The following is a 15984-nucleotide window of genomic DNA, read 5'->3' on the forward strand; positions in this document are numbered from 1 at the left end:
CATTTCATTTTGTTTCTGTTTTTTGAAACATTCAAGACCAAGTGATGATTGTCCAGTACAGGTTCTAGAAACATAATCTGTGTGGGAAGCTCAAACATTTTACAGACACAAGATAACCTGTTTAGCACTTATAATAAATTCAACATAATTCTGCATACCTTACTTTTCTGATTAAGGTACATAGCAGTAGAGATGGCTGATGTTAACTATCTAAGAAATGTTTCATATTTTTATATTATAATAGTTTATGTCATAGACTAGAAGGCAAAATTTGAACGGATTATTAAGATAAAAGAGAGGACTTCAAAAAAAAGAGTTCTCAAAGGGTCACTGTGACCCCTCAGGACCCCTTCGGTATAAGTGCATTTGTTTAAATCATTCTATCACTCTGGGTAAACCTGGAAGAAAATGATTGAGAAATACTATTTTGCCTGAGTCGATAACCCCTAATGCTTTGTTTCCTACTATTTATTTCCTACTATTGTTTATAATATTTTACTCAATTAAAAATTACTATTACAGCCTTGACCAAGTGGTTCAGTTGGTTGGAGCGTAGTCCCATACACCAAAAGTCTGCTGGGTTCCATTCCCAGTCAGGGCACACACCCAGGCTGCGGGCATGTATAGGAGGCAACACATCTCTGTCTCTCTCTCTCGCTCTCTCTCAAATCAATTTAAAAAACCATATCCTCAAATAAGGATAAAAAAAAAATTGCTATTACAGATTTATAATTAAACATCTAAACAGTAATAAATACACCTAAACTTACATTATAAATGATAAAGTTTTTCTTTAGAAATTTAGTACAAAAGGACTTTTAAGCACATATACACATCAATATTTTATTTCTCACGCTCTTACAGAAGTTTTTGAGTGAAATAGCACTGACTTTACAAAAAAGGGAAATACTATGGTCCAGATAGATATTTTTCCTAAATAACCATTTTCTTCTTTAAATTTATTTCTATACTTGTAAACACCCTTAATATATACTTTTTGTTCATATTTAAATTTTGCTTTCAATTTTTCAACTCTGGTACTAAAATCCAGAACATAAAACTCATAATGCGTTCAAATGTGAATCATTCAAGTATACAATTTCAGTTCTGATAAACTAACAGTAAATGGCGCTTAGAGATTTGATATCTGGAACTCACTGGAAATAGGTACTCAACTTACCTGGTGCTAATGCAGCAGCAGCAGGACTTCCCACAGATGGGTGAGAGAAAACTTGAGAGAAGGCAGACATATTTGCCTGGGACACGTTACTCAGCCTGGAGGTTGATCCTCCTTTAGGAATAAACTCGCTTGCAGTAGGATTTGGTGTCTATTTAAAAATCAAATATAGTAAGTTAACACACTTGAAGCCTAAAAAAGACATTGAATCTACTAGGCATTATTCCACAGTGTTTTATTTACTGAGTAAAATATTTTACTGAAAAGATTTACAGGTTTTTTTTCATTTCCATATTTTAGGGTGGTATAAATAAATTTCTTGAGGGAATTTCTGAATCAAATTTGTGAATTTTATTCATTTCCTTTGCAAGGTTTACCCTCAGACACATGTAAAATTTGCCTTTTTGTCAAATATGCATCATTACCAAACTATCCTAACACATTTTAGAGAACTGGGAGGTTGAGACTACCTCAAAACTGAGCAACAAGTTTCAAATGAAATATCTTTAAAGCATTTCTACCAGAATAAAGGTCAAAACTGCCTTTATTCCAAAATTAATCACTTCATTTTTTGTAAGCACTTAAGACATTTTTTAAATAATATGGTAGCATGTATTTAAGTAACAGAGTAAAGACCAGAAAAACAGATAAACAAAGCAAACATGGGAAAAATCAAAATGGAAGAAAAATGTAATAAAGGCTGCAATGTCTGCAAAGCATCACATGTAACTTATGCTATATTAAAAATATTTCACTGTAAGATTACATTAAAAAAATTTCTTCACCATTGTAGTATATCACATTTTATATATTCAAGAGGCATGGTACTTTTGGCTTTAAGAACTACTATAACAGCCCTGGCTGGGTAGTTCAGTTGGCTGGGGCATCATCCTGTACACCAGAAGGTTATGGGTTCAATTCCCAGTCAGGGCACATACCTAGGTTACCATTTCCATCCCCAGTGGGGACGTATACTAGAGGCAACCAATCGCTGTTTCTCTCTCATATCAATGTTTCTCTCCACCCCCCTAAGAAAGAAAACAATAAAAACAAAAAGCCCGGGTGGGCGTGGCTCAGTGGTTGTGCATCGACCTAGGATCCAGGCGATCGGGGTTCGATTCCCGGTCAGGGCACATGCCCAGGTTGCAGGCTCGATCCCCAGTTGGGGGCATGCAGGAGGCAGCCAATCAGTGGCTCACCATTGATGTTTCTCTCTCTCTCCCTCCCCTTTCCTCTCTCTGAAGTCAATAAAGATATATTTATAAATAAATAAATAAATAAATAAATAAATAAATAAATAAATAAATAAATAAAACAACTACTAGAACACGAGACTGTATTTCAAATTCATAAATGGCCTATATTTTTGTCATGTGAAACAAATGAATATCCTAAATATTTCTCTGAAATGGTGTCCATTTTATTTTTTTTTATTTATTTATTTTGGTTAATCCTCACCCAAGGATATTTTTTCCACTGATTTTTAGAGAGAGTGGAGAGAAGGGTGGGGGAGAGGGAGAGAAAAAGGGAGGGAGAGAGAAACATCAATGTGAGAAACATAAATTGGCTACCTCCTGCACGCGCCCCAACTGGGGAAGGGACTGAACCTGCAACCGAGGTACGCATCCTCGACTGGGAATAGAACTGGCGACCCCCAGCACACAGGCCAATGCTCTAGCCACTGAGCAAAACCAGCCAGGGCTGAAATGGTGACCATTTTAAATTCTATACGCTTAAGTGTAATAAAGATTCAATGACTGTTAACATGAGTGGTATCATTTGAATTCAACTTCCAAACTGGTCAACCGATGAAATAATTCAGTATGTTCATACTTCAAGCCCACATTTTTGGTACACATATAAACTAAGTTTAAAGCACTGAGTCATGACACAAAGAATTTAATCACTTAAAAGTATTTTAGAACTAATCATGAGAATTAAGAAAGCAGAAAAATCAGAAGATGGACTAATTGCTATACAACCCAAGAAAACTTCCCTATCTGACACGAATGACACTTTAAACTGTCAAGTTAGAGTTCAAAATATTAAATTTGAAAGACAATCAACAGGCTAACCTAATTCTAAACTCTAAAACAAATGATATTTTACCAATTACATGCCAGGGAAAATTAAACACAAAGTGATAAAATATGGAAGAAATGTTAATCCAAGCTTAATTAAAATATACTAGATATACAGAACGAACCTCTTTTACTGCCACATCTAAGACAAGAAACTTGGCAGGTGAGGGGATCAGGTGTGCTCCAAAATATATTTTCCAAAGAGAAATATAAAATCCTCTTCCCCCTCTCCCTCTCTCTCTCTCATACACACACACACACACACATACACACATACACACACACAGTAAAACCTTCCAAAGTCTAAAGTTTTCCAAAATCATGGCACATTCTTTAAAAATATGGTCAATTCCTTAATTTCTGGAGTAGAAAATAAGCCAAAATATTTCACTGATATGTTAATCCCTAGTTATAAGGAACAAACAGGTACTAACAGGATCACTTTGGAGCTAAATCTCTGTGTACCAGTTAATCCTAAACCTATTTTAGAAAATGGAGTTAAGAGCCCAGCTGGGTGTGGCTCAGCAGTTGAGCATCGACCTAGGATCCAGGAGATGGAGGTTTGATTCCTGGTCAGGGCACATGCCCGAGTTGCAGGCTCGATCCCCAGTAGGGGTCGTGCAGGAGGTAGCAGATCAATGACAACTCTTTCATCATTGATGTTTCTCTCTCTTCCTCTCTCTGAAATCAATAAAGATATACTGAAGAAAAAAAAGTCAAGATAAAAGCAATCAGGTACCTTGGTAAAAGAGTTCAAAATGTCTATGAAATATGGGGACTTCAGGATTACAAGATTACTAAGAGCAAATTTAGACAAAATTACATATGCATACAAAATTTTTTAGTAGCATGTTCCTGAGAAATAGATCTTACCCAGTTTCCATTTCACGTATATCCTACATCTACGGTAAATAATAGTCTATCTAATTTCAAAGCTGAGTTTTTCTAAATTAAACCTATTTAAATTAATATGAAAGCCTACTTTTAAGGAATCCTATAAAGGAGAAATAGTAAGTGAAAGTCTATTCTACCTTTGTCAAACAAATTATCATAAAATGTCATTCTAACAAAGTATATAGGATATCAAAATTTATTATAATACAAGTTATTAAAAATAATGTAACTAAAAATTTACACACTAAACTACAACTTCTAGAGATCCAACAACCACAGATGCAAAAAACCTACCCAAATGTAAATTTTAATTAAGAAGTAAAAGAAAGAGCCTAAAATCCTCCTCCTTTGTTTTAAGTCCTGATTTGAGATGGCTACATATTTCCCTTGAGTGGTGCTTTGAAAGTTTGTGTCATTCAACTCTGAGTATTTGACTAAAAAGATTTAAACAGCAGAAAAATGAATTATATGACTTAGATACAACACACACAATAAAACAAAATCTAGGAATAAGAGGGTAGAGCTTATATTACTAACAGGTAATATAAATTCCTACAGCCCGATTAGAGAGCTATCAGAAATATTTACTGTAATAATGATAATAATGAATACTTTATGATAAAATTAGTTAAAATAACTACAATAAAGAGATGTACTTTTAAAACTGCTTTAATATTATTGTTTTAAAATATACATAAGGGTTTTATAAAGTAAAATAACATGGGTAAACACCTTCAACATGTTACAAATAATAATTTTTTAAAAGACAAGGCAAAACTGGTAACTAAAACCAGCCACATTAAAATGAATTATCTATTCATCAGAAAATAAACAATTTCTCTTAGCTATGGGAGGTGACGGTTATATCCAGAAAGAAGACTCAAACTTGGGTTATATAAATTATTTATCTAATACCAAAGATACTGAAGAGAATAAAATAAATTGGAAACTAGTGAAAAAGAAAAAGTTTTATTATTCCTGCCATCTGATTTAGAAGATAATGCCTTCATAAATACCTAGGTATGTTTCTATATTAAATTTGTATTTTTTAATACACAGATAATTACATTTTATCTATTATTTCTATTTCTATCCTAATTTCTGTTCATATTTTAAATCCTAATTTTAATTTATTATATCTTAAACAGCTATAAATGCATATTTCAAAAACATCAGTGCTTATTCAAGTTAAATAGCAGACATTCACTTGGTGAGAATTTACCAATAAAAATATAGTTTTGAGTTCTCACATACTTAAATTTATACTGCACCTTTTCATGTGAAAAGCAACCAAGTACATTTTATATAGTGAGTTCTCCAAACTGACATCATCTCCCAACATTTGAATGGTTCCTACCTGTCCTCTCTAGACAGAAATATACTAAATCAGGAGTCCTCACCTTCAGCTTTGAAAGTACTGTAATAATTTTATTATTACATTGTATATGAAATAATGTTTTAATCCACACATCCTACCTAACCAAATGATACAGTATTTCTTATCTACAAATGACCGATAAAGGTTTTTTAACAAATGAAGATATTTTTCTGATGAGGTTTCTGATGAGGTTTCTGATCAGGTTTAACACAACTTTATGACTTTCTACTATCATTTGATTCCATGGACACTGTTGCTTTTAAAGTAACAGTATTTAATCCTCTGCTGGATTCCACTACAAACAGAATATTTAGTTAAGTTCACAATAAATTATCCCATAAATTAAGAAACTAATTTAATTAGTACAACAAAATAAAAAGTGCAACCACTAAATACTTTTTTCAGTTAAGGAGAAAGGCAAGGAAGAGGTTTATATTAAATGAAAACAGAACATAAAATATATTTCATTACAAATACGTCAAAAAAATATATAAGAAAAAGACTGTCTTAAGGTGATGTGATGAATGATTGAGAAACCAACTATATACCTGAATATTGGCAGGTTTCTTTTTAATCACACAGTAAACTTATAAAACCATAAAATATCTTCCCTGGTACTGCTCCTTATAATGAACTCTACTTGTTTTACCTGTCTTAATGACTTCAGTTATTATCAGTAACTGTTCTACTCTCTGAATGAAACATGACCTGGTGACTTATTCTTACAACTTTAGGTTCAATTAAGATATAATAAACTGCACATATTTAAAATATAAACTTGAATAACACTTGACATAGGTAGGCAATCATGAGACCATTACCCAAATCAAGATAATGAATATCTCTATTATGTCCAAAAAGTTTCCACAAGCCTCTTTAATCCCTCCCTCCCTTCTCTCTGCTCCACTACTTTAGTCACCATGCAACCACTGATCCATCCAGCTTTCTGTCACTATAGATCAGACTGCATTTTCTAGAATTTAATACACATGAATGTTACATCATATACATATGCTGATTTTTTAGCTCTTCTTTCACATGCCATCATTAATATTCATCCATGTTATTGCCTCTATCAATATTTCATTCTTTTTACTGCTGATTAATATTCAATATCAAAATACCACATTTGTTTTATCCTTTCATCCAACGGACAGAGGTTGTTTACAATTTTTTATTATTACAAACAAAGCTGCAATGAGCATTCATGCACAAGTCTTTGTATGAACACGTTTCACTACTCTTGGGTAAATACCTAGCACTAAATGGCTTGGGCATATGGTATATATATACACATAACTTTTTCAAAGTTGGCCAGCTGTTTTCCAAAGTAGTTGTACTATTTTAATATATACACCAGCACTGTACAGACGCCTGAAGTTGTTCTATATACTCAGGAACATGAGCTTTGAACAGACCTCTACATTTAAATTTTAATAGGTGTGTAGTGATTTCATTGTGGTTTTAATTTTCATTTCCCAAATGACTTATTTGCCATTCCATATCTTCTTTGGTAAAACGTCTGTTTACATTTTTGACCAATTTTATTGGGTTTGTTTTCCATTAAGGAATTTTGGCAGTTCTGGATAGAAGTCCTTTCTCAGATATGTCATATACAAATATTTTCTCCAGGTCTATATCTTTTCATCCTCTTAACAGTTACCTTTCGAAGAATAAAGTTTCTTAAATTTTGATGAAGTCTAGTTTATCAAATTCTTCTTTTATGGGTGATGTATTTGGTGGTGTATTAAAGAAATATCTGCCTAACCAAAGGTCACAGATACTCTGTTTTTGTTTTATGTTTTGTTTTTAAGAATAGTTTATTGATTTTTAGAGAGAGAGGAAGGGAGAGGGAAAAATTCAATGTGAGAGCAAATCCATCAGCTGCCTCCTGCATGCTGCTACCAAGGGTGAAGCCCACAACCTGGGCATGTGCTCTTGACTGGGAATCGAACCTGCAACCTCCTGGATGGGAAGGCGCCCAACCAACCAAGCCACATGGGCCAGGACTCCTGTTTTCTTCTGTAAGTTTTGTGGTTTCAAGTTTTACATTTAGGCCCATGATCCATGCTGAGTTAGTTTTTGCATACAGGTAAATTTTTTGCATAAACTCAATTATTCCAGACACCACTTGCTAAAAACAACATTCTGTCTCCACTGAATAGCTTTTATACTTCCATGTTGAAAACCAGCTATGTATTAGTGAGTTAATCTATTCCATTACTGCCAATCTATCTTCATACCAATAGCACTTTATCTTGATTATTGTAGCTTTACAGTAAGTCTTGAGTTCAGGTAGTGTAAGTCTTGCATCTTTCTCTTATTTCTTTCCCTTTTTTAAAATTTGGTTTGGTTTGTAGGTCCTTGGCATTTTCATATGAATATTAGACTAAGCTTGTCAGTGCCTACTAAAGAGCTTACTGAATTTTAATTGAGGCTACACTAAATCTATAGATAAATTTGGGGAAAACTGACATCTTGTAATTCAGTCTTCAGATCCACGAACATGATATACATCTCCATTTACTTAGGTCTTCTTTAATTCCTCTCAGAAATTTTTGTAAGTTTTCAATGAACAGGTCTTCAGACCTTTTATCACACTGACATAAGTTGCATAATTTTTTAAACTTTGCTAGTATATATGTATTAGTTTCCTGTGGCTGCTGTAACAAGTTGCCACAAACCTAATGGCTTAAAACAACAGAAATTTATTCTCCCAGTTTCTGGAAGCCCAAAGTCCAAAATCAAGGTGTTGGCACTCTCTCCAGAGGGACTGGAGAATTCTATGCTTCTCTCCTAGCTTCTGGTTACTGTCAGCATTCTTTAACATTCCTTGGCATCCACATCACTTCAAATTCTGCCCCTATCCTCACATCACCTTCTCTGTACACTATCATCCTCTACCTACCTCAATCTTATACAGACATGTGCCACTGGATTCAGGTCTCACTTGAATAATTTAGGATGATCTCATCTCAAGATCCTTAACTTATCACATCTGCAAAGACTAAATAAAAGTAAAATTCACAATCCAGGGATTAGGACATGAACTTACCTTTTGGGGGCCACCATTCAGCACAATAAAGAAATAAAATTGAGCTGGGTGTGCTGGTTTTGCACCATGCAACTTTACAAAACTCATTTACCCTAATAGCTTTTCTCGTAGATTCCATCTTATTAGCTACAGATGTTTATATTTTAACTACAGATTATTACGTCTGTAAAAAAGACATTTTTCCTTATTTCTTTCCTGTCTTTATTTCCTTTGGCCTTATTATGCTAAAACGTCCAGTAGAAACAAAAGTGGTGAAAGTAGGCATTCTTGCCTTACTTCTAATCTCAAGAGAAAACCATTTAGTTTTTCACTATTAACTAGGATATGTGCTGGAGTTTTTGCATAGATGCTCTTTTTCAGGTCAAGGATGTTCTTTTGTATTTCTAGTCTGCTGAGAGCTTTTACCACAAACAATTGCTGAACTTCCTCAATTTTATTTTTTCTGTCTATTGAAATGATCATATGGTTTCAGTTGGGTAATATGATTAATTACACTGAAGGATTTTAAAATATTAAACCAACTTTACATTACTGGAACAAGTTCCAATACTTCATGGCGTATTATCCTCTTTATATACCATTAGGATTCAATCTGCAAAAATTTGTTAACAATTTGTACACATCTATATTCATGAAAAACACTTCTTAAAAAAAAATTTTTTTTTAATGATTTTGAGAGAGAAAGGAAGGGAGAGGGGGAGAGAAACATCCATGTGACAGCAAAACACTGATCATCAGCTGCCTCCTGCACGACCCCCACCAGGGATCAAGTCCACAACCCAGGCATCTTCCCTGACCAGAAATCAAACCTGGGAACCTTTAGGTGCAAAGAATGATGCCCAACCAACTAAGCCACACCAGCCAGGGCTTCTTTTTGTGCAGTATTCATCTGGTTTTGCTATCATAGTAATGGTGAAATCATGGAATGAGTTGGCTAGTATTCCTTCCTTTACAATTTTTAAAAAAAGTCTGAACAGAATTCATACTATTTCTTCCTTAAGTATGTGGTAGAAACCACCAGTGAAGTCATCTGGGCCTTCTTAAGTGGGAAGGTTTTTAACTATAAATTCAATTTGATTAAAACATTTAGCGCTAATCATGCTATTACTTCTTGAGTGAATGTGGGTAGTCTGTGTCTTTCAAGTATTTGTTTCATTTCTTGTCAAATTTATTGCCAAAATAATTCATAATAATTCCTTAGTGTCCTTACAGTATCTGTATAACCTAATGATGTTACCTATTTCATTGCTGATAATGGTAAATTATGTCTTTTACCTTTTTTTCTTAATCCATCTGGCTATTTACCAATTTTATAGATCTTTTCTAAGAACCAGCTTTTTGGTTTCATTAATTTTTCCCCCCACTGTTTTTGTTTTCTTTTGATTTCTGCTCTGATCTTATTTCTTTTCTTATGCTTTCCTTGGGTTCAATTTGTTTTTCTTTTCCTAGTTTCCTCAGGTAGAAGCTGAGGGCACTGATTTGGAAACATTTATTCTTTTCTAACATGGCCTTTAGTGCTTTAAAAAAATTCCTGATTACTGCTTTAGTGGCATTCTACAACTTTTGACATGTTTTCATTTTCATTCAGTTCAAAATACTTTCTAATTTCCCTTTCTATTTCTTCTCTGACCCATGAGTAATTTAGAAGTATTATTCAGTTTCCAAATAATTGAAGACTTTCCAAAGAGCTTTCTGTTACGGATTTCTAATTTAATTTCATTGTAGTCAGTGAACAACTTGTATGGCTTGAATCCCTTTAAATTTATTGAGTTTGTTCCATGACCCATAATTGGTCTGTCTTGGTCAATGGTCCATGTGCACTTGATAAGAACATGTATTTAGTTGTTATAGGGCAGTGTTCTATAAATATCAAACTGATAATTAGTTGTTCAAGTCTCCCATTTCCTTACGGATTTTCTGTCTCTTTCTTCTATTATTGAGAGAGGAGTATTGAAATCCCTATCATTGTTTCTGTTTCTCCTTACAATTCTGTTAGTCTTTGTATCATATATTTTAACCCTGTGCATAAACATTTAAAAATGGTATATCCATGCCCCTTTACCTTTATCAAATGATACTCTGTCAGTGTTAATATTCCCTGCTCTGAAATCTACTTTGTTAAATATGACTATAGTTATCCCAGCTTTCTTTTGACTAGTATATGGTATAACTTTTAATCTATTTTTGTCTTTATGTTTAAAGTAGGCTTCTTGTCAGCTTCATATAGTTGGATCTTGTTATTTTTTAATCCAATCTGAAAATCTCTTCCTTTTTCTTGGGGTGTTTAGACCATTTACATTTAATATGATTACTGATATGGTTAAGTTTAAATCTATCTACCATCTCACTGTTTTCTGTTTCAACTCTTCTTTGTTCCTTTTCCTTTTTCTGCCTTCTCTGAAATCAACTGATACTTTTATTTCACTTTATCCCCTCTCTTTTATAGCTGTAACTCTGTTCTAATAGTGTAGTAGTTGCCATAGGTTTTATAGTACATGTCTTTAACATATCACCAACTGTCTTACTCTGCTGGGGCCATAACAAAATACCACACACTGAGTGACTTAAACAACAGAAACCGAAGGTGACAGTCCAAGATCAAGGTGCCAGTAGTGTTGGTTTCTTCTGAGTCCTCTCCCCTTGGCTTGCAGACAGCCATCTTCTTGCTGTGTCCTCAAAGCAGCAGGCCTTTTCCAGTGCACATGCATCACTGGTATTTTTCTAAGGATACCAGTCATACCACATTAGGGCCCCATCTTTAAGACCACATTGAACCTTAATTAACGCTTTAGAGGCCTCATTTCCAAATACTGTCACGTTAAGTGTTAGGGCTTAAACATGTAAATCTGGGAGAGACACAATTCAGTCCATAATACCCACAATCACAGTCTTAAACTACTGCAGATAATAATAGTATAACAAGCTCAATATTATACTTCCATTTCTCCCCTCCCAGACTTTGTGCTACTGTCGTCATATATTTTATTTCTACATATGTTATGAATCCTATAATATAGATACTATTTTTTGCTTTGAAGAGTCAATTATTCTTCAAAGAGACTTTAAAAATACGAAGGAAAGTTTCTTATAGTTATATGCCATTTTGGTCAATGAACAACTGCTTATATGATGGTGTTCCCATAAAAATATAATTGAGCTGAAAAATTCCTAGTTACATCCTAACAACACGTTACACGTGTTTGTGATAATGCTGGAATAAACAAACCTACTGTGCTGCCAGTCATATAAAAGTGTAGCACGTATAATTATGTACAGTATATAATACATAATAATAAACTGTTACTGTTTTATGTATTTACTATACTATATTTTATCAATAGAGTGTACTCCTTTTTATCTATAAAAAAGTTTATTGTAAAAGTTTGCTGTTATACCAGCAGCAGCCTCTTCTATCTAGTGTTTACCATGTCTGTTGATTGCATAATTTTCCCTTGTACTTGACTTAATCTCATGTTTTATTGTACATTTACTGCATGCCATACAAGTTTGTAGTCTAGGAGCAATAGTCTATGCCATATAGCCTATGTGTGTAGTACCTATACCGTCTAGGTTTCTGTCAGTGCACTCTATGATGTTCACACAACTACAAAATCACCTAACAACTCATTTCTTAGAACGTATTCCTATCGTTAAGCCGTGTATGACTATTTATTTCGTGTAGTTACTATTTCCAGTATGTAGATACTCATGAAGAATATCCATGAGGTTACTCTTCATTTCTTTGTACAGGTTGAGAATTCCATAAGGTATTGTTTTCCTTCTGCCTGATGTACTTCCTTTAACATCTATTGAAGTATACTGCTGATGGTGAATCCTGTCAACTCCTATATATCTGAAAAAGTATCTGTTTATTAAAATTTTTTTTTTTTTTTTAAATAATTTAGAGTTCACAGTAAGTGGCACCATTCACTGTCTTTCCCCAAGTACATCTCACATAACTATAGCGTATTTTCAAAACAATATAATTAACATTGGTGCAATAGGTTTAACTAAACTACATATCTTACTCGAATTTCACGAGACTTTATATGCACTCATTTGATTTCCATCTTGTAAGACATTTTTCCCAAGAACAGACTTCTAAGTTGACATATTTTTACTTCCTGTATTTTATTTTATTTTTTTCTAATAATTTTTTTTAATATATCTTTATTGATTTCAGGGAGAGGAAAACTTCCTGTATTTTAAAGTTATTGCTCCATGGTCTTCTGACTTGCATTATTTCCAACAAGAAATATACTGCTATGTGAATCTTTGTTCCTCAGAAATAATTTTTTTTCCCCCTCTGGCTCTTATTTGGTGTGCCTTGGTATAGTTCCCGCCCATGATTCTTTTGTGCTTGTATTCTTTGGACTTCTTGGATTTGAGGGTTTACAGTTTTCATTCAATTTGGAAAATATTTGCCCATTATTTCTTAAAATATTTTTTCTGTGCACCCACATCTCCCCTACCCTGGTTCAGGGACTCCAAATGCAAGTGTGCTAGAATGCTTGAAGTTATACCCCAGCTCACTTTCTGCCTTTAATCAATCCCATCCAATCTATTTTTCATTTCAGATATTGTAGTTTTTTTTGTTTGTTTTTTTAATATATCTTGATTGATTTCAGAGGGAGGAAAGGAGAGGGAGAGAGAGAGAGATAGAAACATCAATGATGAGAGAGTCATTTATCGGCTGCCTCCTGCATGCCCCCGACTGGGGATCTAGCCAGCAACCAGGGCATGTGCCCTGACAGGGAATCGAACCCCGATCGCCTGGATCCTAGGTCAACGCTCAACCGTTGAGCCACATCTGGCCGCGCAGATATTGTAGTTTTAAAGTTTAGAAATTTGATTTGGATTTTAAGTATCTTTCATATCTGTACAGACATGTTTAATCTTTCCTGTAGCTTCCCAAACATATGGAATAGTTATCATAACTGCTTTGATGTTCTTATACACGACTGGTGTGACATTCTTAGGTCAATTATGGTTGATTACATTTTCTTCTCTTCACGAGCTCTATTTTCTTACTTCTTTGAATCTCTGCTAATTTTTTATTAGATGCCAAATATCATTACTTTTATCTTGTTGGATGGTGAATTTTCTTTATTCCTATAAATATTCTTCAGCTTTGTTCTCCATCGTGGTTATTAATCTGCTTAAATATTAGTCTGATCTTTTCAGGTATTGCTTTTAAACTTTAATTAGGAGGGCTAGGGCAGCATTTCTCTTAGGCTGATTTGGCCCCAATACTGAGGCAAAAGACCTCCCATAATCTACTTGATGCTTCATGAATAACATTTTCTATATTAGCTGGTGAGAATAGGAACTATTCTTGGCCTTGTATAAGCTTGAGAATTATTTCCTGTGATCTTTTCAGAAATGTCTTTCAGCTCAAGTAGCCTGCTCAATCATACTTTCTGATCAGTACTCAGACGAAGACTCAAGGGAAACATTAGAAAGTGTCCAAAGTTCTGAGTATGAGCTCTCTCCTCTCCAGTACTTTCTCTTGTGAACTATACCTACTTTGGCTTCTGTGAACTTCCAATTTGGTAAACTCAATTAGATAGTTTCCACCTGAGTTCCTTCTCTAGGCACGAGGCCTGGAAACTCTCTCTAGGCAGTAAGCTGGAATAATCATACAGCTCACCTCATTTGTTTCCCACCTATCAGGAATCAGTATCCTCCATCATCTAATATCTAATGTCTTGAAAACTGTTCTTTCATATATTTTGTTCAGTTTGTTTGCTATTTCTGGAGAGAAGATAAATCCAATCCCTGTTCTTCCATCTTGGCCACAAGACAAATCTAATGGTGATGTTTTCAAAACACAAAGTATTCCTGATTTGATTTTAAGTTATCAATATATAAAAAATTAGCCAACTCCTTGTTCCAGTTAGATTAGACACCAAGTAAAGATGTACTTTGCAATTATTTCAAACAATTTGTGAGCAAATCAATTACTTCCCTATAAAGCTCATTTTCTTTGTAAGTCTTTTCTTTGCTTTCTATATCATCCCTTTCTAGAACAGATAAATTATATAGCAGCCAGCTATCCTTTTGATAACGCAGATATCTTTGCAGCATCAAGTCATGGAGTCTATTCTACATCCTAAATATTTCTCAATTCAACTAGTTCTACTTATTTCACTGTCAGTGACATAGTCTAGGCCATCATCATCTCTACTCAGATTAAGTGCAACATCATCCCAATGGACCAACTTGATTTGTCTTGCTCAACTAATCCATCTTTCACTTTTCAGCCAGGATAAAAGAGTAAGTAAGAAAAGCATAAAAAGAGAGGCCGAGGGGGAGGAAAAGGAGGAAAGCAAAGTGGGAAGAAAGAAAGAGAAGAAAAGTTTTATTTAATGACTTTATTGCTGAAATCTAATTAAGTCAATAAAAAAACAGGAGATAAAATGTTAATATTAATCTTAACCTTACCTACTTTCTTCCAAAACCTACAACTCCAATATCCCATCTTCACTACTAGCCCTCCCTCTTTGGAGAGATAAAGGAGCTTAGTTGAGACTAATTCAAAAGATTCACGTCCAAAATAGGTAGGCAGGTGTGTATGGATGGGTGTGTGTATGTGGAGGTGAGTAACTGTGTGGGGGCGGGGGGCGGGGGTTTCCTTGGCAATGGCAAAGAGCAGTGAATTATTTGGGAGGGTTAAAGAGGGGAAGACTGACAATGAGGGAGAAAGGGAGGAATGGGTAAGCATTTTGCCTTGATAAAATGATCTAAAAAGGCAAAAAAGATGAGACCCATGGGCATAAAGAGCAGCCCTATTCAGAGCTATTTTTACTAGTCTTCAGTGTTCATAAATAACACAGAATAAAGAGGAACAGGGTGAGACGAAAAGGAGAAGTCAAATGCCTAACCAGAACCTCCAAGTTCACATTTCTACAAGAATTTTAAAAATTTAACGGGTTATTTCCCCATATTTCAAGCATACCCAAATATGGTCAATTTAAAATTTATTATCAAAATATACTCAACTTCTGAGTTATTCAGAAACTGACCTATTTAAGACCCATCAAGGTTCATCTTATAAAAGTTCACATCTAAATAGCACTACTATTTTAAAATTAGTGTAGTACCACAATTTACAAATTTCCTAAAGCAAACTGGGTCATCTGATAAGCAATCCAATAAAGAAAATATAATATTCTAAATAAATCAGAATCAAATTGATGAAGCCAGTAAAAGAGAGTTGATTACTAGTGCTTCCAAGAGAGTCACATCAGTGTTCTTTTAAATGCAAGTTTTCCTATTTTTAATTTGATTACCTTAAGGAGAAAATAGCATGTGTAATACCAGAACCTGCCAAATGAAAATCATTTAGTAATAAACTTTATATTATGGTAGAATTAAACAGAAAAACTTTTATGAACTC

The 15984-nt window shown here is 34.1% G+C and overlaps 1 protein-coding gene across 8 annotated transcripts in view; it reads right to left on the bottom strand.

Annotated features, from left to right (window-relative positions):
* The window catches only part of PAN3 (poly(A) specific ribonuclease subunit PAN3), a 140063-nt gene that overhangs the window by 70168 nt on the left and 53911 nt on the right, over positions 1 to 15984 (bottom strand). For all 8 annotated transcript variants that reach the window (XM_016209439.2, XM_016209440.2, XM_016209441.2 and 5 more), the window contains one exon: positions 1181 to 1328. In XM_016209439.2, coding sequence (XP_016064925.2) covers positions 1181 to 1328 — 148 coding nt within the window. The remainder of the gene's footprint in view (positions 1 to 1180; positions 1329 to 15984) is intronic.

Source organism: Miniopterus natalensis, chromosome 2 (genome assembly GCF_054644295.1).
Source record: "Miniopterus natalensis isolate mMinNat1 chromosome 2, mMinNat1.hap1, whole genome shotgun sequence".
NCBI classification, from domain to species: Eukaryota; Metazoa; Chordata; class Mammalia; order Chiroptera; family Miniopteridae; genus Miniopterus; species Miniopterus natalensis.